Source organism: Triplophysa rosa, linkage group LG14, assembly GCF_024868665.1.
Source record: "Triplophysa rosa linkage group LG14, Trosa_1v2, whole genome shotgun sequence".
NCBI classification, from domain to species: Eukaryota; Metazoa; Chordata; class Actinopteri; order Cypriniformes; family Nemacheilidae; genus Triplophysa; species Triplophysa rosa.
Window position 1 is genome coordinate 8755691 of NC_079903.1, and position 23448 is coordinate 8779138.

Below are 23448 nucleotides of genomic sequence, written 5' to 3' on the forward strand. Positions count from 1 at the left end.
GCCGAAAAGTAAGAAACAATTCAGTCTCCACATGACCAATTTGACATCTTTGTCATTTTGTTGACAAAATTTTAGCAGAACATCTAAACAAGAAACAATTGTTCAGTATAAGGGCAGAAAGAACCCCTTAACTATACTTAATGTGAACTTGTATACAGTACAAGTTACTTGTATAGACCACTTCAAACGACATAATCAAAGCTGGTCCGGAATAACTTCCTGTTTTTTTAACGCTACACAAATGTTTAAACAAAATACAATCAACAGAACATTTATGACGGAATGTTTAACATTTTATTACAATACATATGCAAGATTTATAATAATACTAAAATAAATAAAAACAAACTGGAAGGGCTTCTGGACCAGTGTTTACATCTTGCGAAGTGGCACATATACAGTACATATGCATCTGTACGTTTAATCATTGTACCGAGTAGTTAAATACTACTGTGTGACCAAAAAATACCCAAGGAACAAGGCAGCATTCATAGAAAGATAGCTTTATTGCACAAGGTGTTGGAGTACTCTTTTTCTGTTTTTTTTTCTTAGTTTTCATAGAAAAAAACGGTATATTTAAACACAAGCAATTGCAAATTGAAGCAACTTTTCCATAAAAGTTTAGTAATCCCTCCACATGTTTAAACTTTTTTCCCTTTTAGTCATTTGTCTCCTTTTTCATTTTCTTTTAATAACCAGCAAAATATTCAGAGCATGCAATGCCATTTTTCTTCAAGTTAACCAAAAAGGTAGAAACGAAAGTAAAAACAAACAAAACAACCAACAACATAAATGAATATAAGACAAATTATAAAAAGGAAACAAATCAAAATCAAATCAAACACCAGACATCTTCAGGTCTGTGTTTATGTGCCCCATTCAAAAATCAAGGTGTAAAGTATACTTGTTAGATTTTGTCTTTTTAATCCCCTCACATTTATACCTTTACCCAAACTTATAATTGTGCCCTGGTTGCTAATGGAGATGTCGAAAATAGTAATTATTTATACAAAACAGTTTCATATATACAAGAGTCTTTATTTGTAGATTAGAAATTCTGCTGACAGGGAGGTCTTACGTATAAGCAGGATTCTTTTAGTTGGTTGAGGAAAAGGGGCTAATCGGATAATGTGGGAGGGGAAACAGGCATGTGGGGATGGAGTTCTGTTCCTGACTCCGCCCAATATCCACACAGCTTCTCCTGTGATTGGTTGGAGCTTGGGGGTCCCTGATTCGAATGGCTAAACAGGCCCGCCCCGTTGCGCAACACAACTGCATTTATTCAACTTAAAACATCATATAGCAAAAACTAAGTTGGATACATACATTTTTTTTTATAAATAATGCAACAACAACATAAAAATATTTTTTAAGTCAGCACGAGGAATATGGGGGCTTTCTGGCGGTGGTGTTATAGTTCACAAGATGTTTTACCTGAACAGGCATGAATACTGATATAGATATCGGCCTAATCCTAATGAAACACGTTCATGGCAAAATGCACTGGGCAACAATAATTACCCAGTCAGTGGGCTTTTGAGCAGCAATAAGACATACTTCTTTCACTGTTTTTAGAACGCGTTAGAAAGTTCACATTCTGCGCAACTCCGTGGGTTAGATCTGGGTTATCAAATTCACCCTACACAAACTTTGGGCACACAATCTTATAGCCAAGCCACCAATAAAACATCTGTTCAATCAAACCATGTATTTTCCATATGCCACAAACAAACTCAAGATATATAACCGTTGAGACGTCTCAATTTTAACCCAACACGATGTCCCTAGTCTGAAGAATTTGTTGCGTCTAGTCTGGAGGGGTAATGTGAACTCAAATGTAGCAAGCTCAGATGCTCAATTTCACTAAAAGCTCAAAGCACTATGGGTATTTTAAACTAGTCGTCGGTGCGTGCCGTGAATGGATCCCAACGACACTTGAAGCTGGAGTTGCAATGGCGAACTTCCATTGTTTCTAAGCAGAGAGTGTGTTCGACAACCATAAATATCTCATCTGTGAAGTGGTTAACCCCACACGCACACATACAATACAGCCTGACTGAGAGGAAGTTGGTTTAGGCGATGGCGCCAATGCCAATCTCAAAGACTGACCTCCCGAACTAACTCTCGGCTGTTCTTTTATTCGACCTCTCTTAGTTTTGTTACCCGTTCGTGATCGACTCCCTCGCTTACTGCTGCACCCCCACTGAGCGATTGTCTTCAAATCTTTTTTTAAAATAAAATTTTTCTGTTTCAATTAGATATGGCATTTAAATCTCTGCTCTCACCACGTATATATTTACTATATCTTTAGATAGAAATATATATGTATATATTTTGACAACAAACATTGCAATATATTCTTATTTTTCTTTCGTATTGCAGGAGCCCTGATGTAGTACTTTTTCCATTGAAATCATTGGGAGAGTTTGTTCGATTTTTGGAAGTTTCTCTGTCACGGGGCTTTGCTTCGGAAACCGAGCGAACGATGGAGGGTCGTTCGATTCGTTCTCTCGTCTCCCCCTCTTGCATTTCGCTCGATCCCTCCACCCCTGCACTACCTAAAGCTACGGTCTCTACGACTTTTGAATAGGAAGACCGCTAGAGTCTTCGCGTGGGGAAGAAAAGCAAAGAATAAAGAGAAACGATTAGCAAATGCAGAAAAGCTACACAGCGACGGCAGATATCTCTCCCTCTTTATAATCGGCTCTCGTTTCTAACTGCCTCTATGTACTCACTAGCTCACGTACGCTTCCCGCCTTCGCTCGGTCCGTCCAGGAGAGGCTGTTAGGCGTTCACAGTGAGACAGAAGAACTGGTGACGTTTTGTGGGAGGTCTGGGTTTGGGGTGAGGAGGGGGTGATAAATATATGGCATCATACAGTCAAACGAACAAACAAACAGCAGAACGAGCCGTTCTTTCATATCGAAGGAAGTCGCGAGGAGGATTCCGTCTACCCTTCGTGTATTCTCCTCTGCCCCTTGACATTAAAATAGAAAACCAAAAAAAAAAAAAAACACAGTAACCCCACACCCGCTGTGAAAATGGCTCCAGACATTTTTTTCCACATTTTTTTCTGTTTGTTTACAAAATAGTCAATAACACTCTGTACTGTGTAATCAATTGCATGAAAAAATCCCAAAGACTCGATTCAGGCGGTCAAGGCTGTCATCTTCGAGCTTGTCTTTTCCAGACCAGTCAGAAGGGGAGAAAGACGGACACCGTGGTGGATTCTTTTATGCATAAGCTTTCCGAGGCAATGCGTTATGCAAGACATAAAAAAGAGACACTTTCGACAGTCTAAAAACATCTAGACAGATTAATGTGAAACAATATACCTCTTAAAACCGTCGCTTTTTCCTGTTGTCAAGAAATCAAATGAACAAGTGCACATGGAAAGCGTTTCGTGCATAAGGTCCAAGGTGTCTTTGACAGTAAGAGAAGTAGAACGGGAGAGAGAGAGAGAGTACGAAACCAAAAACAAATTGAAGAGAGAAAAGAAGGCAAAGTGAGGGAAAGGGTCCCGTGGTTTGGCATATTTAATCCAGGAAGAAGGCAGGAAAGTGAGCGAACAAGAAAGATCTAAAAAGAAAGGCAGATTTGGCTTTGTTCAGATGGGCAACACAAATTCATTTTTTTTTTTTGCAATTGAATTGCAAAACAAAAATCTGATGTTTACAAACCTGTTCCAAACCACTTGAAATCAGATTAAGAGCAGATGTTTTCCCATGCACCTTGTGAGTTTAAAGTAAAAAAAAAAAATTCGGTGTTAACAGCTAGTCTTCTGGTAGCATGCGAACGCGAGATTTTGACAGATATTGACTGCACATCGCAGTCGATTCAGCTTTGCAAAACAAAATCGGATTTGTGTGCAGTGTGAACAAAGCCTTGAGAAAAATGTGTCAAACAGGAATAGAGAAACGGAGAGAGAGAGAGAGAGAGAGAGAGAGAGAGAGAGAGACCCCTGTGCTGTAAAAGTCCCGCCAATGCTCAGTTACGCCCCTGTCCGGCGCCGGACAGACTCCAGGTGCGTGTGAACGTACTGTATGTGTACATGTGTGTGAGCTACACCAGCGTGTAGGATTTGGAGTACGCCCCAGCATTCTGCTTTTGTAGTCTGCCCAGGCCGGATGAGCTGCTCTCTAGCAGAGAGTCCCTGGATCCTCCGACCTTGGAACCGCCGCCCCCCGCCGAGCACCCGCTTGCTGCCGCACCTGCGGTGGCCGCCCCGCTAGGGACCAAGGAGGTGGAGGAGGTGCTGGGCATAGTAAGAGTCCTCTGGGGCAAGGTGGCCGTGCCTGAGCAGATGCTGGAGCTCCCAGCGGCCCCGCTCGAGGCCGGGCCTGATGTACCGGAGGCTCCGGAGCTGGTCAGGCTGCTCAGGCCGCCGTGGCCCAGCGTTAGGGCCTGCTGCTTGGAGGGGTCCAATGTCATGTGGCGGCCCTGCGTGTGGTAGGCCCGGGCGGCCAGGCTCCTGATGGAAGCCTCACGGGGCGGAACAACAGGGCAGGGGTCGTGCAGCTCGGCCTGCTTCCGGAAGAAAGGGTCCGTCTTCATGTACAGGGGGAGGTTACAGTACTCACCTGCAGGAAAGAGAGAGAGGTGTCAGCACAAAAATGACTGAACATACTAAAATATTGTAATGTAATTTTAATTTGTTATGGATGTTATTTGGTTTACAATGTTCTCTAGGTTAATGTGTAATGTAATTTACTCCCTGTATCCTTCAGACTGGTGATAGGGGGTGGGGCTGAGTGAGGGGAGGGCTGTGTTTCTGAGAGTGGGAAGTTGGTTTGATGTAGGGCGTGGGTTAGGGCTAGAACAATAACCCTGTTAATTTCCCAGTTGTTAATAAAAACGATGAGCCGAAAAAACGTCTGGTCATTTTGCAGCAACGCTACAATATTATTAGTAATAGTTAGAGAAAAATATTTAATGTTTTAGTATTTCAAAATATAAATACAATTAACACTAAATGTTCTCAGTATTACTTAGAGAAAAATAGTTATTGTTTTAGTATTTAAAAATATAAAAACAATAAACAAATATTTAATATGGTTTCTTTTAAATATTTTTCTAATACTAATCATGTTTAGTGTTTAAATATAGAAATAGTATCTAAACCGGCACCATGACTCCAGCACTCACTCTTGTTGGCGCGGTGTGGAATGGGCACTGCCACGTTCTTGCCGCGGTCATAGTCCTGCGGTTTAGGCGGGGAGGCAGTAAAGCGGCAGATGCCCGGTTCAGACGGCGTGCTCATGGAGGTCATGCTGTCGGCGTTGTCGTTGGTGCCGGTGGTCATCTGATCAGATGAGCTGTCTGAGATGAAGCACTCGGTGATCTCGAACTTGGCGTGCTGCAGGTGCTCCTCGAGCTTAGCGTGCTCGTACGCTCGGGCCAACTCCTCATACGTGGAAGACGCGCTCTCGGTGGACACCATGCTGTTACGTCCTTTGTCTGAGGATGGAACAAGATTTAACACATAATTTAAACCTTATAATGCTCAGATTTTGTTTCATTGTGTTAGCGTCTGCTAAATGCCAAAATCTGTAACGTCAAGACCATAAAAACTCTAAATGTTGAATGTGTAAGTGTGTGTGATTGGACCTGTGTCCTGTGACAGGCTGGCGCTGTAGCTGTCACTCTCAGTAACCGTTATGCCATGCTGAGAGCCCACAGTCCGCCAATCTGAGGTGAGAGTACGAGCCGGTGTGGACGCCTGGCATTTGGTCAGAGTCCACTGACTGGAGTACCGGTTTCTTGTGCTGTGTGCGGACTTCACACTCTTTCTTGAAACTGGATCTGAGGGAGCAGAAAAAGTGTAACACAAAATAATATATATTAAAACAAAATCTTTAATCAATCCTTCATCCATCATATAAGAATACAATGCAACATACTGGTTCCTGGTCTGATGTCTGACATGTCAATCAGAGGGCCGGTGTTTTGAATAAGGGCGGGGTGATGCACTGACACGCCCGTGCAGAAGCTCTGTGGGTTCACTGATTGGCTGAACTCAGTGTCTGTCACAGGAATGGTGGCTTTGTCTTCACCTATTGGACACAGTAGATAAACACTCAAAACATTAGTGTGCATATCCAAAGGAAACGAGGTTGCCACCTTTCAAAAGCTTTGCATACTTGAAGTATGCAAATTAAAGGGATAGTTCACCCAAAAATAAAACTTTTGTCATGATTTCTTCACCCTCAGATTGTCCAAACCTGTATATATTTTTGGGTTCTGCTAAACACAAAGGAAGATAATTGTAAGAATGTCAGTAACCAAAAATATCTCATCCCCATTGACTGCCATAGTATTTATTTCCCCTACTATGGCAGTAAATGGGGGATGAAATCTGTTTGGTTACCGACATTCTTCCAAATATCTTCCTTAGTGTTCCGCAGAACAAAGAAATGTATACAGGTTTGAAACAACCTGAGTGTGAGTAAAAACAGATTATTTTATTTTTGGGTGAACTATCCCCTTAATATGTAACACCCTTTCACAATTCAGTGCATTGCATTCAAATAACGTAGATCTGATCTTACAAGAATTTGATAAGAAATGTGTGAGATCGTGTAGAAATCTCTGACGTTTGAATGTAGACTACACTGGCAAATCCGTGACACAGTTGCCATCTCTTCTGAAACCTCAGAGGCGACGCATTAGAGATTACGAGGGTCTTTTTCTCATGAGAGGAAATCTGAGAAGCAGGAGAGGAAACGACAGACACTGACCTATCTGTTTGATTCCCTCTTTGTCCTCGATGAGCAGTTGCACGCGGGGGATATCTATATGCAGCCGGGGTCCCTGAGGTGGGCCTTTCACTGGGGTGTCAAAACTTCGATTGTTCTTACTGCTCCAGGTGCAAAACAACCAGACAAAAGAAGTATTGCCACTGCTGCTTTTACCGATCCAACTTTGAGAATGAATATGGACTAAAGTATGTATTTAAACATGAATACATATATTAGTTACTATATCCTTACCTGATAAGCATCTCAGCCAAGCTCTTAGCATCTGTAGAGGCAAACAACATTGTTTTATTAAATTGCTTATGTTAAATTATTCTGAATATGAGGGCAGGATTTATTTCTACAAGCTGTCTGTGTTGTTTTAAATATTGTTATACATTTTCATATTTGCATGAAATTATGCAGATCGGGTATTAGATGTTCACCCAAAAAAGAAAAATTGTCATCACAAATCTGTATAAATTTCTTTGTTCTGATGAACACAGAGAAATATATTTGGAAGAATGCTTATAAGCAAACAGTTCTTGGTCACCATTGACTACCATAATAGGAAAAGTGACAATGGTAGTCATAAGTGCCCCGGAACGGTTTGCTGTCCTACATTCTTCAAAATATCTTCTTTTGTGTTCAACAAGACGTTTACAAAGATTTTTTTCCTACTATTGCAGTCAATGGGGTCTAAGAACTGTTTACTTACAAGCATTCTTCCAAATATCTTTCTCTGTGTTCATCAGAACAAAGAAATAACTCATACAGGTTTGGAACAACATGAGGGTGAGTAAATGATGACAGAATTTTCATTTTCTTTGGTTTAAGTGTTCCTTTAAGACGGTGCGTGTTTTTTGTGTTAAAATACTCACCTCTTAATCGTTTGAGTCTCTTTTCCTTACGTTTCCTGCGGATGATGAAGAGTAAAGCCATGCCAAGAGTGACCAGAATGACAGGGCAACCAATAGAGAAAAGCTTTTTAACATCGTCTCCTTCCCCTCTCGCTGACTTAATGGGAGGAATAGTGCCTGTGGACAAGAGCAACGAGATGAAGCGAAGAGATATTTCATTCAAATAACGTCAAAGCCTCTTACCGAATAACTCTCCCTGAATAACTAACTTCTATTTTTACTGTATGCAGTATGCACATTTTCTAGTACAGTAGAACACACTGCAGCCCCTGATTGAACAGCATCAATGGTTTCAACCAATCATCTCCTCTTAAGGTTGACATGTAGTTTGTCTTACTGCCGTCGTAATCCAGGGTGGCAAACTGGGAGCTCTGGTTGCCGCAGCCAGCGCTGTTGCACGCCTTCATCTTTAGCTCGTACCAGGTGGCCTCCCGCAGCTCGGCAAGGAAGATGTCGGCCGAAGCATTGGTGCGCACGCTCTGCCAGGCCCAGGTGCCTTTGGGACGAAAATCGAGCAGGACGGCAGTGATGGGACAGCCACCGCTCGTCCAGCCCTGCAGGTTGAGGCGGGCGTGGGTGGAGTTGATGTGAGTGAAAATAGGCTGGTCTTTATTGAACTGCGGCTCTACAGGAAAATACAAAAACAGCATGAAGGCTTCTTTTATGTATTACATAATATACAGTACATGACACATGGATGCAGAGTATAATCTATAAATGTTAAAGGTGCAGTGTGTCATTTTTTGGAGGATCTATTGACAGAAATGCAATATACGTAACTATGTCTTCAGAGGTGTATAAAGACAGTACATAATGAAGCGTTATGTTTTTATTACCTTAGAATGAGCTATTTCTGTCTACATACACCGCGGGTCCCCTTACATGGAATTCACCATATTGTTCTACAGTAGCCCTAAATGGACAAACTGCTCTACAGAGCGCATTTCGTAAAAACGTTATTTCCTTCGGAAAACGTGATGACATCTTAGTCCTGTGTCAGCCACCGCAGTGCTTTGAAAGTGTGGGGGAGTGAGCGGTTGGTTGCAATTCGCAACCTCACCGCTAAATGTCATACACTGGACCTTTAACATTAAATGTGGACTGTTTTCAAAAATCATGTTTTTACAGTATTGTTATCATGTTTTAATTGTGTTTTACTTTGTTAGTTAGCGGTTTTAATTGTGTTTTACTTTGTTAGCTAGCTGTATTTTCTTTAAGTTATTATTACTATCAAAACAACCCAACTGCAGTTTGATTGATATTAATTGGAATGCACAATAAAAACATGATTTTTGAATGTTTTGAGTTATCTGGTTTGCAAATGAACTCTTCATATAATGTTTCCATGTTCCTATAATGATGTAAAATAATCCGTAATAGTCCCCCTCACCTCTGCCGTGAGTCTTGGCTTCAATGATCTCACTAATGCGGCCAGCTCCCACGCTGTTTTTGGCTGCCAGTTTGACTTTGTACCAGGTACCACACCTCAGGTTGTCTAACTTAAAGGATCGCTCGCTGGAGCTGATGAAGACATCTTTCCATTCCTCAGTGTTATCTACTGAATACTGCAGCACGAAACCTAAACACACACACAGCACTTGTTTTAATCCTGTAATTGCTTCAACAACAAAAACATGGTACAATAAACATGTTATTTGTCAGTATGTAAACACCATAAAATTGCATCATCCTTTACAGCCTATAAGAAAGAAAAATAGTAGTATACAACACATAATACACAGTATGCCTGCATTCAACATCAAACATCCTTGAATCTTAAAATTCAGGAATCTAGTAATTCCTAGCATCACCACTAGATGGCGATTTACACCACAATCTAATCAAAGAGTAACAATCCAAGAGCTGATCTGATCTGGATAACCACCATTAGTTAGCCAGTGAAAGAAAGAGAGAGATGCTGACAACACACTTATGCAAATAGAAGCACAATATGGCGTCCGCCGTCATTAACATTGGGACAGATTTGGTTTGTCTCTTCAGATCTGGCAGATGGTAAAATAAAGGGTGCCACATCAAAGATTTACACACTGACATCCTTGAATCGTCTTTATTCACCTCCAACCTTTACACACAGATAATGCACATATCATTTTTACCCAAATTTGCTGTGAAACAAAAGGGATCGGTAGATACTTTGTAGATACGTGTACATGTCATGTGACACAGTGAAAGATTAAACCAAGTAAGATATATACAGACAGATGCAAAGAAGAGAGAAAATGTGTAATAAAACCTTAGAGAGAAAACAAATTGTGAAAGATGGAGTAAAGGAACTATTTCATTTTTTTATTTCATTTTATGTGTTGCTCAGAATACTCAATAGAGGTCTCTATTTACTTGAGACCTTGTTGAGATCTCTTTTAAAACTGAGACTAGGAAAAAAGAGAAAAGAGATTACTCTTTCTTTTTTTACTAAGTATCAATTTGCTCTCAGTTCTAATTGTTGTCAAAGAGAAATAACTGAGATACCACGTATAAAGAGAACTTTACTTGCTTCTAAATCTAAAGAAAGAATTTGGGACAGGCGCTTGTACCTCTGATGGAGCTTCCTCCGTTGTCTCCTGGTATCCAGGCCAGAGTGATAGAAGATGTTGAGGTGGTGGAGACCGTCAAGCGAGGTTGATCTGGAGGCACTGAAATTCACAACACACAGTTTTAACTCTAATCCGTGGTGAAATGATAAGCATTGTTGAATGCTGGCATGCTATTCTTTACCTTGCACCAGCAGGTTCACAATGATGGTGTCAAATCCCAGCGTGTTTGTGGCCGTGCAGGTGTAGTACCCAGAATCCTCTGCTTTGACAGAGCGCAACACCAGGGTACCATTGGAAAGAATATTACGGTGACCGTCCTGAGTGACCGGGATGGCAGTGTCCTCACTGTGAAGGTCAGATCAGAAGAATACATCATCTTTTAACAAAAGTTATGAGTTAAAGCTTAATCTGACCAAATCTGATGCTTCAGAAACAGACAAATATATATAATAAACTAATCTCAGACCTGTCTTTGGTCCATTTGATGGTGGGTGTCGGTTCTCCCACCGAGCTGCACGGCAGCCGGACTTCTTTCATCCATGGAGTGGTCACCGTCCCACCGAAGGACAGGATTTTAGCAGGAGCTGAGGACAAAAAAAGTCACTTTAGATCCGGTAGGACACAGAAAAAAGCATAATGTAAATGATATTATATATTATTTTGTGTAGATTTCAAACCATCCTGATTAAAGTTCCCATGAAATCAAAACAGTCTAATTCTACTACATAAAGAACCTTCAGCATTTTCAATAATGTTAGCCAAGATGCTTACTAAACTCTCATTGGTTTATCTCTTCTATTTATTCTTTTATTGTAGATTCCCACATCACAGAAACTCTATACCAAAAAAGTGATGTCACTGACAGTGTCAGGGAAGCAAAGTTGGCTCACGTAATGATTTTCAACAGACTGCACCCTGAAAATTGCCAACATAAATTCCTTTAAAAATTGACCCACATAAATGACTTTTGCCCACTGGAAATACAATGGAAAAGTGGGCCATGACATCACCACAGATGCACAACATTCAATTCTATTTAAACCAGTTGTCAAAGAGTGTATTAAACTTAAATTCAGAGTAGTAATGAGTGCTGAATGCATAGAACACATGCGCACACACACTTCTTCCGACTCGAGAAATATTGATTAAACTGCCCCCTTCATTTTCCCTCCATTGTGTGGCATATTGGCCCGGGTCATTGTCTCTTCTTTACTCCCCTCCACATAATAAACGACAGTTTATCCCTCCATCCATCAGGAGAGTGGACAGATGGAGGTTAATAGGAGAAAAGAGGAGATCAGAAAACCATTCACAGACACTGACCCTTAACATACTGTGTTCACTCAGGTCCTTTGGCCCACTATATGATTTTTCTAGATTCAACATGATCACTGAATAAAATAAATCAAAATTGCAGCTAGAAAGCCTCCTTTGCTTCTTTGAACCTTCGTCCAGTCTGTATTTTTTATTTTTAGTCATCTTCAGTGATTGACATGGATCTGACCGTCAGCTTTAAGTCCTCGCAAACGTCAACACTTCTGGTCCATTAAACTCCAGGAAGAACTCACCTTTACCAGCAGGCTCCACAGTGACCTTCTCGCTGATGTTTCCTCTTCCGGCAGTGGTGACGGCAGCCGCCCAGATGAGGTACTGCTGACCCCGGGTCAGGTGGGTGATGCGGTATATCAGCAGCTCAGGGTTGGCTTCATATTCGCTTGGTGCCTGGAATTTGGCATTGCAAAATGAAACATTTCAAACGAACCGAAGGTTACGTGAATATTACTGTGGCACAATAACACATAACGAAAGAATTTGTGCTAGCAGAGACTGTGTGTGGCTTTATATAATGCTTTTTGAAGCTAAAAATATAAGGTGATGACTTGTGTTTAGGTTTGATCTGGGTTCTACCAACGCGACACCTGGAAAAAATGATTATTCAAACACTATTCTATACCCTCAACGTTTTCTAAATAGCACGCTAAGAGTTTTCTGCCGTATCTCTTTCTGTGAGGTAAAAAAATGTGAGGTATATGTCTGAATGAGAGAGAGAGAGAGAGAGAGAGAGAGACCCAGGGGACTTTACAAAAGCGTATGAGAAGGTAAAGACAATGCCCTCACTCAGCCTCATACAATACTAACAATAGAGTCGACTAATGAGAGATATCTGCTGCTCACCTCACACACTACCGCGAGTATTTCTATTATTATATCCACCTTGAACTCCACCACACAACAAAAGCATAAACCTGTATCAACACGCACAGAAATACAGCGAGGTTAGGCTACGCTGCGAGGTTTCCCCGTATTTGTTGTGCATTTAGGAAAGCCGTGCGTCTGCTGTCCAAACGCGTTTGTTGCGGCAGACGCCCGCAGACATCCGAATGCTGAATCCTGCCACACTGTACCATCCTCGTACCCTTTGGCCTTGACACTAACACATAACTTCTGTACAGCACATCCCTCACACACATACACACAGCTGTTTCATTCAGGATGAGATGTTTTCCATCACAGTTGGGATTTGTTTGTGTGGGAAATATTTCCATACTCATCATCACTTTCTTTCTTCATCTCACTAACTGTTCCAAACTCTAGTGAGCTGCCTTGTTGTCTGCCGCCTATGTCAGTTGCTTCTACTGTATATGCTCCAATGTGAAATGATACAGGCCACGTGGACACTGTGCCCTCAGAAGAATTCTGCAGCTTAATGTTAGCGATACTCAGAGCGCTTAAAAGAGAGAGTTGCGTCAACTCCGTAGACTCTAATGGGAAAAAAAATTCACAGCCATGGCGGTTCATGGAGCCTCTCAACAGTTCCCAGAAGTTACTGGTAATGCATGGAGCTGCGGCTAAACAGACCAATTGAGGTGGACTAATAACCCATTTAAAGATGTAAGTCGTTTAATGAATAAAACATGAAAGATATAAAGAATTAAAAGAAAAAAACGTAACTTCTTGGAACTATCTGAAGGCTCCATGAATCACGTGACACATGAAAATGTTGAACTTTCGTTGTTGTGACTCTCTCTCTCAATGGCTACCTAATACAAATGTTGGGTAATATAGCCCATTTAAAATGAGTTTCATTGATGTTTGTGATACTGAAGATTTGATTTGGCTCTCGATGTGCTTCCCTTTTCATCGCAATGCATTCTGCGATCGAGTAATCTACTATAGAAACATGGAAAGTGGATTTAGAAAATAGCCAAAATAAGGTATCTTAGAAGGCCGCTGCAAAGTGTGCCTAAGATGCCTTAAAGTAATAGTTCACCCAAAAATGAAAATTCTGTCATCATTTACTCACACTCTTATCATTTCAAACCTGTATAACTTTCATTCTTCTTAAGAACACAAAATAAGATATTTTGAAAACTGCTGGTGCCTCAACAACATTGGCCCCCGTTGACTTCAATTGAATGGACACAAAAGCATAGATACATTCCTCAAAATATAATATTTTGTGTTCCAGAGAAGAAAGATCATATAACAGGTTTTGAAACACATGAGGGTGAACTATGATGACAGAATTTTCATTTTTGGGTGAACTGTCGTTTTTGCTACTAGAGGTTGCTTATTGAAAACAATAACAAAGGCGTACTTTGATGCTGCTCATAGTGGGAGTTGTAGTCTTTACCTCCACTGCTGATGAAAATCAAACTAACGCGACTCAAAAATCATTTTTATGGATGATGTAAATTAAATGTAAAACTAATATGTTATAACGTAAGCCAACAGAGTGGCTTGCAAGAAACACACATTGATAAGCAAGATGCTACAACCACTACTAACACATTTGATCACAAGACTCACTGTTTCGCCATGATTTCAAAGGCAGTTAAAGTGGTTAAAATTGCGAATATTGAAAACATTTGGGATAATGTAAGTATTACACTGTGCTAGTTGTTTTTTGACTTTAATGTAAAAATCTCACATATTGTGCCTTTAAAATGCGGTAAGGAAGTTCACCAGGTTTTGCGACACGACTTCTGTTTCGTTCGTACGTGATTTTAATCTACCGATCTGCGGTCGCTATCTTCGTTCCCTGGTTCGTTTCGATTCATCTTTTCCCTCCACGTTTCCTCTGTCAGCGTGAATCAGGTAAGGGAGGTGTGGGGGGGGGTTGAGGTGGAGGGGGGATTATTGGAGTGCTGTAACGGATATTAAAATATTCCTTCGGTGTGGAGATAGCGGTGATCCGGGGAGCGATAGAGGGAGATAATGAAAAGAGGAACAAAAGTACTCCCCGCACGCTGAGTCTGACCCCCCGGCCCCCCCTTTTCCTCTCACACTCATTTACATAGTAATCACCCCGTGCTCCGCGAGAGGCCAGAGAGAGAGAGAGAAAGAGAGAGAGAGTGATTTGTGAATGAGCGAAGGAGAGAGAGAGTGAGCATGTGTACATCTGGACAGGTACATTAATTCAGTGTGAGAGTACACAAATTGTGTGTTTGCGTGTGTGTGTGTGTTTGTCGAGGAGGTGGTTATAAATGTGATCGAGCCAGTGAGATGTGTGTGCGCGTGTTTGTGTGTGTGCTGTCAGCTTGTTTCCTGCCGTCCCTGATGAACAGATGAGGTTGTCTAGGCAACGTGATGAGACGCAGATATGCAAATGAGAAGGGGAGGGTGAGCTTGCATGCACACACTGCAGTATGAGCCTCTCGTTTACACACACACACACACTCGCACACACACATCTCGCTGATACTGCAGCGCAACCTCACACATGCAGAGATTAAAAATACACTCGCCACAAAGCCAGACACAAATAGACAAAATGATGAAATAAACACACATTTCTAATTAGAATTGAAAGAAAGCAGACAGAGTCTAAAATGCACGCGTACTGTTCACACACCCATTTAAAATAAAGCACGTATTTGTGTTAAAAAAACACACTCACGTATAAACTCACAGCATATTCAACACATACACGATGACGTTATGCCCTCTGTTATAAAAAAATCTAAAACACACAATGGCACTGCCAAAACTGACGTTAAAAACACAATTCCCCTTTCGTACGCCTCACCGGTTGGCTTGATCCAGGGCTGGAGCAGTAGATTGTGTATTTGCGGATGATACCATTGGGTTTGATAGGGGGGAGCCAGGATACCACCACACTGCTGGCAGAGGATGGCACCGCTTTGATGCCCGCTGGAGGGCCGGGATCTGAGAGAGTGAAAATGAGAGGCACAAAACTGGATTAATGGTCATGTGGGATATTTCAACTCTCTGTAACCAAAAGGTTTGTCTCAAGATGATGTGTGTGAGATTAATAGTGTGTGTATGTGGTTTAAATTGGGATTTTTTTAAGGTATTCTTGACTTTTCTTTTAAGGTTCTGAGAGAAGCTGTATTTAAAAATGCCTCAAGCAGTCTAAATGGTTTGCTGGTCTTTGCTGGTTCAATCTGGTCTCCCAGCCTGACCAGTTAATAAGTGGCCAAAACCTGCAAACCCGACCATTTAGCTGTTTATTAAAATATCAGAGAACAAAATACTGTAAGTGAACTGACAGCACAAACATATACATAAACATTTCCCTCAAAACATTTGGTCATCTTGAAAACCTTTTTACTGAATGTGTCACAATGCATTCTGGGATTGCCAAATTGTAGGACATATGCAGTGCTGCCTTAGTACTAGTATTTTCCTGAATTTATCTGAATTAAAGAGTGTGTATGCATTCACTATATTTTTAAGAACTAGCCTCAAATCAAACGCACGCCCCATCACAACTATCTCACTAAAAGTAATCATCACACAACCGCTTATTTTCATCTATAGGTGTCTGATACACAGAGTTGAGTCTTTTAGGCATTATGTGGTGCAGCAATGATCGTCTAAGGCATTAGTGAGGGTTTAAAATTATTGTAAATTAAGATATTAGCCATTTGTGCCATTTATGACATTTATAGATTTTTTGACATCCAGATTTATTTGACTCTTGAGAAGCGACTAACAGTTCATTACATGAATATTTTTGTCACCTTGTGTGTTGCCTGGAATCCATGACCTTGGCATTGTTAGCACCACAGACCTCCAGTTAAGCTGTGAAGCTGGGCACACAGTCATAAATAAAAAATAAAAGTAAAAGAAACCAGAAGAGCAAAAAGTAGCTCTAATGACTAGAGAATTAAAGACAAAAATGTGAAGAGGACGCCCATGTGCCTAAACTCGCAAAAGCCAAGCTCTCACACACATGTATACATCATAATCAATTAAATGAAAAATACAAATTTAACATCTCTTATATTTTTATCCCTCATTTCCTAACGCACCCTGCCTTTCCTAATGCCCACCAGGGAAAGGAAGAGAGGCAGATATCACTGTAATCCTATCCCAACCAGTGTAAGCACAAAATTAATGTCGGCTAATCCACCAAGAGTAAATCCTCCTTGTGTTGAGTGGTAAGCTGGTTGAGGGATCTGCTTTGAAAACCTACACGATTTTACACCCTCCCAGCATCTTAATTCTCATTATCTGTACTAATGGTGTATCAGAGCCCAAATGTCGCCACGGCGACCACATCCAGCGATCCAGCACCCTCTGTATCTGGACCGTGCCGCACTTGCCTCCAGCTAATGTGGTTTGTGTGGCACGGTTTTCTACCCCACAACCTTCCCCCACCCGGACAAGCACATGCACACTCACTCACCCTTGAGCTTGAATAGGGCTGGGGGTAAAGGGGAAGTGGCATGCACATAATGTGACTGTGCGTTTGAAAGGAACACAGGTTCTCCACTGTCTGGGTTGAAAGCTTTTTGAAGAGTCACAATTATGTCAGAGATAAAAGCTCGACATCTGGTTGCTCTCTAGACAACATTTTATAGTATTTTATGTGTATGATGCTCCTAATGTTTCATTTACATTTACATGTACAGTATGTATTTGTTTCCACGGTGCATTCAAGCTATACATGTAAACAGCTTAGTGTTCTCTAGGAATCGAACCCGCAACCTTTTCGGATAAATGAGCATTGCATGCGTCCTTCACAAACCAGGCATTCCCAGAATGCACAGCTGTTCGTATATGTTACATGTGTGTAAACTCACGGTCTTCTCGCGTCTGTAAGTACAGGACATTACTACGGACACCGTCTCCCGCCTGTGTGTAGGCCAGAACCTGAATGCTGTAGTTGGTGAACTTCTCCAGACCCTTCAGCTCCACCTGCTCACGAGTGGTGGTGATGTTCTGCATCTCGCCCCATTCTGAGCCACATTCAAAGAAAATGATAGCATTGAAGGATTAATTGCTTTCTTCTGCATATGCAAATAAACAGTAATATTAGCTTTCTAATATAAACACATCACACAGGAGAACAATATTCACTCAACACTTACAAAAAAGTACTGTGGTTTAATAAAGCAATAAGCCCCAAGAAGCAGTGGGTTACAGTGCATTTTATAACAGCTAAGGGCGTTGTGGCACGACGCGAAGCGGAGTGCCTAAAACCCCGTAGCTGTTATAAAATGCACTGTAACCCACTGCTTCGCGGGGCTTATTGCTTTTATAAAACGGTTATTCCATATGCTTAGCAAGGTTTCATAAAATAAAGTAAATAAAATGATATTTAGGCTATGTGGTGCGGTCAGCCATTTTATATTGAGGTATTTTATAACGGCTTAGAACTCCGCTCAGCCAATCAGAATCAAGGACCAGAACTGACCGTTTTATAATCTATAATATCATGTCATCCTTTTGATGCTTGATGTAAATAACACGGTACATGAATATGGAACCATGGTATACTGAAGTATGGTGCTTCCACAATACTTTGTAACAATTAACAATTAAGACATTTTGGCATTTTCAAATGAACGTGAAGTGTGTAATTTTTCATTTTTTTCACATATCCCAGCTTAGTATACAGTCAACAATATGCATGTTATTTCATTCCATTGAATACTATAAACACCGTGATGCTTTGAAAACATTTGCTTCCTTAAGGATTCCCACTTAAAGGGACAGTTCATCTAAAAATGAAAATTTGTCATCATACTCATCCTCAAATTGTTCTAATCTTGTATAAATTATGTTGTTCTGATGAACACAAATGAATGTATTTTGAAGAATGTCTGTACCCAATGTTTGAAAACCAAACAATTCTGGGACACCATTGAGAACTATAGAAGGAAAACACTGTTAGGTTGTCAATGGTGCTGAAATGTTTGCTTTCCAAAATTCTTAAAAATGCCTTATTTTGCGCACAGCAGATCAAATAAATTCATACAGGTTTAGAAAAACTTGAGGGTGAGTAAAAATGACAAACGTTTTTATTTTTGGGTAACCTGTCCCATTAAAGCTGCAATACATCGTTTTTCTTTGTTAGACAAATTGTCTCCCGATTTGCACTGGTAAGCACAAAATAATGATTTATAATTTGAGCTGTTAGGTGGGAAGGTAAGTTTGACGTCATTTAACTTGAACCCACTTGAACATAAATACATAAATTAACCTGCAATTTTACAGTTCGTTTCAAATAGACATGGCACTATAAAGACAAAAGTTATGGATTGCAGCTTTAACATTGGTTCCACCAGCATTGTCACTTTTGGATGGGACTGGTTTGTCCGCTCATGAAACATGAGGAAGAGCTCGGAAAACCTGTTTGCAATTCCATTTCGTGACAGCAGAAATTACACACTTCACCTTTAAAACACTATTTGGTATGTCCACAAAAGCACACCCTGTAGTTTGGACAGGAAGGGATACAGATACACAGGTAGACAGTAGGGGGCGCTCTAGGGGGACTACATTGACTATTGGGGAAGTAACAGTAGTAGCGTATAATTACTCTGGTTGAACCCCAGTGTCTGGCCCCCACAGCACCCACCTCCATCGGGGTAGAGGGACCAGAACACCACACGGTAGCCCTTCAGTACCCCATTCAGGGTCATTCGCGGGGGCTCGGACCACGTTATCACCGCCTCGTCTGAAGTCACCGTGATGGCCCGCACGTTCTGTGGCGGCTGGCTGGGAACTGCGAGAGAAAACAGAGTGAAAAATCACATAAAAGCAAAAGAAATGCCTGGAAAATAATCCAGGCACCGGTGGAGACAAGATACAATAGGTGAAGTGGGAAGCAAAAATTGCAGTGAAAGAGCACAATTACAGTGATATAGTGAAATGACGGTAATATACCGCAATTGGAGCACTTGCCGTGGCCCGAGAGCATCAACAACCTTGTAACTGCGCTCAAAGTGGACCGAACAATCGCGTGCGGAAGCTGAAGAGAAGTCAAACGTTACAGTCATCTCGAGCTGTTTCACCTACTGAACGCGCTAGATTTTTGCCGGATGCGCCGCGAACGTGGCAGCGATGATGTGCCAAATTGCGTCCCTGAATAAATAATGCCGCTATTGAGGGGGACACAGAGCCCGTCTGTGCGGCTCGCTGGGAGGGTTGCGCGTGCGGACGACAGGATGAAAAGAAGGATGGAGGAGGAATAAAACTGGCTCTGCTGTGTGAGGGAGCAGCTGCAGCTGGCACAGAGAGAGAGAGAGAGAGAGCAGAGGAGGTGGTGGTGAGGTGGGCTGGAGGAGAAATGATGGTATTTGTTTGAAGAGGACTTAGGGTCCCTGGTGGACTACACTAAAACTGCCATTCAGGACAGAACCGCCCGATAGAGCGCCTGTGAGTACAACTCGCTACAACTATTTAACCCTGAACCCAAAAGCCAATTTCTTTCTCTTTCTTTCTCATATTGCCATCATAAAGCCCTTAAAATACTGTCGTTTATTTTTTTTAAAGATTTGTTTTTGCCTTTAATTGTACAGCTGTTTGTTAGAGGGGACAAGGAAGCGAAGTGGGAGGGTTCAGGAAAGGACCACGAGACGGGAATCGAACCCGGGTCACCCAATACGCAACCGCGCCACATGTCGGAGCACTGCCCACTAGGCTATCGGCTCCGACATGTCGTTTTTTGATTTAACAAAAGGTTAAGTCCATTTATGGTCACGGTTGGTTCAGACAGCTGATCAATTGGACTACACGGTGCTACACAATCTCGATCAACCCGGTAAGAGCAAACACACCTAAAAATGTACGATTTTAAGGCTGACACATTTAGAGGAGCATCTTAAAACCACGAGAGAACCATCCATAGAGGTATAAACAACATCGGGGAAAAAATGCAACCAAAAAAACGAGGGACGAACGCTCCAGCGTCAGGAGCACAAAGACAACCCAAGAGCTTTCCAAAAATAAGGATGGAGAAGAAAGACAGCGGGGCAAAGGTGGGCGGAGGACTGGAAGGGGAAGTTGGGAGATGGAGGGAGAGATAAATGAAAGGTGCTCTGAGAGCGGAGTGGGGAGTTGAAAGCCGGAGAGAGGGATCTGGAGAAAAGATGAAAAGAGAGAGAAGGAGACAATGCGCTCAGCTGCAGATAATTAGACTGGGAGGAAAAGCAGCGGATCAGGGAGAGGGGCTTCGGCAGACAGGCTAATTATAATTATTTTTCCTATGCTTGTTGTTATTACTATTATCCTTAACAGCATCAATATCGCTGTCGCCTCGGTGACAGTGACACGCACATGGATGAGGGTCATCGGCCAGAGTCACCCTGTGTGCAAACACACACACAAGAGACATCCCCAAAAGAGTTCACTTTGTGTTTTGATTGACAGGGTGTGGGATAGATACTGTATATGTTCAAACTTTGAAATAGCACTATACGTCATACTGGTTCACATATTTTTAAACCATCTGCGGTCACAGACAATCAGCATTTGAAAATGAGCAAACACGTTTCGTACCATCTTCAAGGGTAGTGGCGTTGATCTCTGAACTCGAGGGTCCCGTTCCGGCCCGGTTGAACGCCTGGACCACCACTCCATACTGAGCAAACTTCTTTAAGTTATCCAGGGTGTAAACTTCGCTGTCTCCCGTGGCTTTCATCTCCACTATGCTGTACTGACCATTACTGCCTGGCCCGTTCTCCCTGTAACCGATCTGATAGCCACGGATCACTCCGTTCTGAAGCTCCTTCTTAGGTGCCTGAATGGAGAGAAAAGAACAAGAGTTGAGTCTTTTTGCACAAAAGGTGATTGTTTGAGAATGTAAGAACAATGTGAGAAGTTCAGCTCTACCTTCCAAGTAACACGGATGCTCTGAGAGGTCATTGGCTGTAGGATCACATCCATGGGTGGCCCATCAGGAGCTGTGAGAAGATGACAATGAAGGATATATCGCAACAGTTGAATATAAAAAAGCTTAATGTATTTTAGACACTGTCTCGTTCACTAAGAGATTTATGCATAATTCTGGTTATGAAATGGTACTTTCCAAAATTTTGCTGTCACACCATTGGACACGTATGGTATATTACGTGTATGGTATATTTGTCAACTACCTATTAACTATTTTCATGCAGAAATTACATTTTGAATTACAGTTTGAAGGTCAACATTTCAGTTGCTGTCATCACTCATAACAGTCGTCTTCACAACTTCACAAAGTTTTAGCAACTTGTTAAACACAATAAAGCTTTAAAAATCACAAGCGGGTTATAACTGGTGTGTTGTATGTCATAGAATAAAACGTGAAAGCATTTCGAGGTTAACCACAGATTTTATTTCAGGCAATTTACCAAAAACCCATTAAAAAACTCGTAGACTTTGGGGCGATGGAACTGGAAGTGCTAAAATGCAACAGTGTAACTCACTCCTGGGATTTCCATACAAAAATACGTCATCTCTCACGTACTCAGGTATGGTGCCACATAGAAACAGCAACGAATGAAGTATATATGTACTGTATATATTATCTATGTTCTCAAATATGCTTTAAAAATTCAGGAATTCAGAACCAGCAACTACACGTGCAAACAAATTTAAATTAAAAAGGAATCTGCCAAGAAACTGCATAAATAAGGGACACTTAATAGCAATAACCCAAATTCATCAATATTATAAAAAAATACTAGCACAAATACATGTGCGTGCGTACACATCCAAGTTCAACTAAAAGTTTGTAATACTTATTTCCATGCAATTAATAGTGAAACAGATCCGTAAAACATACGTGCTTCCTCTGTGCTGATGGTCAGCTCTTTGCTGGCTTGGCTCCTGCCAATCTTGTTGTAGGAGTACATGCGGATGCTGTACACGGACGCCGGGTGAAGCTCAACAATGTTGGCCTGATTGTTGGTGGGCGAGATCTTGCGGGTGGCGTGTTTGAGCTCCCACGGGTCTACAAGAGGAACAACATAACATTGCTATACAGTATGTGACCCTCGACAACAAAACCAGTCTTATGGGTCAATTTTTCGAAATTGAGATTTTTACATCATCTGAAATCTGAATAATTAAGCTCTCTATTGATGTATGGGTTGTTAGGATAGGACAATATCTGGCAGAGATACAACCGTTTAAAACTCTGGAATCTGAGGGTGCAAAAAATTTTAAAAAAATGAGAAAATTGCCTTTGAAGTTGTTAATCAGAGGCACTGTAGCAGGCTATCCACTCACAAAAGTAACATTTTTATATATTTACGGTTTGAAATTTACAAAATATCCTCATGGCACTACTATAACTACTTTGGAATACTTAATATCCTAATGATTTTTGGCATAAAAGAAAAATCGATTATTTTGACCTATACAATGATTTTTGGGCTTTTACTAAAAATGTTCCCGTGCTACTTAAGACTGGTTTTGTGATCCAGGGTCACATATGACACCTCAGTCCAGGCCGTTCCAGAACGTTGCATTTTTTGGCATGCAAAAAAGACCGTTCACACATCAAATGATTCGGATGTCCCGGAAACCGAGACAAACACAGAAGGGTTGTAAAGACAAGCCACAGCGGTGCAGAAATCCATTCACATCCCATTCATCTGAGGTTTTCCGCGACATATTTCTCTGACACTCAAATACATATTTAATGCACACTAGCAATGTAATTCACCCAAGCTTGAAATGGATACAAAGCAATGGCGCACCAGATTTATTCTTGTACTCGATGTCGTAGCTGGTGATGATGCTGTTGCCGTCGAACCGCTGCGTCCACCTCAGGTTCATGCTGCGATCTTTGACCTCTCGAACCTCCAGCTCCGGGGGATCAGGGGGTTCTGCGAACAAAACGCACGGAAAATGACTTCAATTGGATGACGGAGATCAAGACACTTGGAGAAAGAAAGAGCGATACTAAAGAGTAAGTGGTGGCTCGGGGGCCGGGAGGTAAATTATTGATTTCGTGTCTCTGGATAAGGAGTATCATGTAAGATGTGAGCGTGTTGT

General features: G+C 41.5%; 1 protein-coding gene across 4 annotated transcripts in view; it reads right to left on the reverse strand.

Moving 5' to 3' along the window:
* Positions 1-487: 487 nt before the first annotated feature.
* The window catches only part of LOC130565118 (cell adhesion molecule DSCAML1), a 130513-nt gene continuing 107552 nt past the window's right edge, over positions 488-23448 (reverse strand). Inside the window, exons 14-33 of one of the 4 annotated variants that reach the window (XM_057351682.1) lie at positions 23151-23279; positions 22232-22399; positions 21298-21368; positions 20965-21205; positions 19004-19189; positions 17262-17417; positions 15239-15378; positions 11778-11931; positions 10676-10793; positions 10391-10554; positions 10210-10308; positions 9045-9233; positions 7992-8279; positions 7616-7771; positions 6990-7020; positions 6738-6859; positions 5901-6053; positions 5608-5802; positions 5146-5457; positions 488-4580 (exon numbers count right to left, since the gene is read on the reverse strand). In XM_057351682.1, coding sequence (XP_057207665.1) covers positions 4063-4580; positions 5146-5457; positions 5608-5802; positions 5901-6053; positions 6738-6859; positions 6990-7020; positions 7616-7771; positions 7992-8279; positions 9045-9233; positions 10210-10308; positions 10391-10554; positions 10676-10793; positions 11778-11931; positions 15239-15378; positions 17262-17417; positions 19004-19189; positions 20965-21205; positions 21298-21368; positions 22232-22399; positions 23151-23279 — 3590 coding nt within the window. In that variant the 3' untranslated portion in view covers positions 488-4062. The remainder of the gene's footprint in view (positions 4581-5145; positions 5458-5607; positions 5803-5900; positions 6054-6737; positions 6860-6989; positions 7021-7615; positions 7772-7991; positions 8280-9044; positions 9234-10209; positions 10309-10390; positions 10555-10675; positions 10794-11777; positions 11932-15238; positions 15379-17261; positions 17418-19003; positions 19190-20964; positions 21206-21297; positions 21369-22231; positions 22400-23150; positions 23280-23448) is intronic. The other 3 variants (XM_057351684.1, XM_057351683.1, XM_057351686.1) reach the window with 3 other exon arrangements.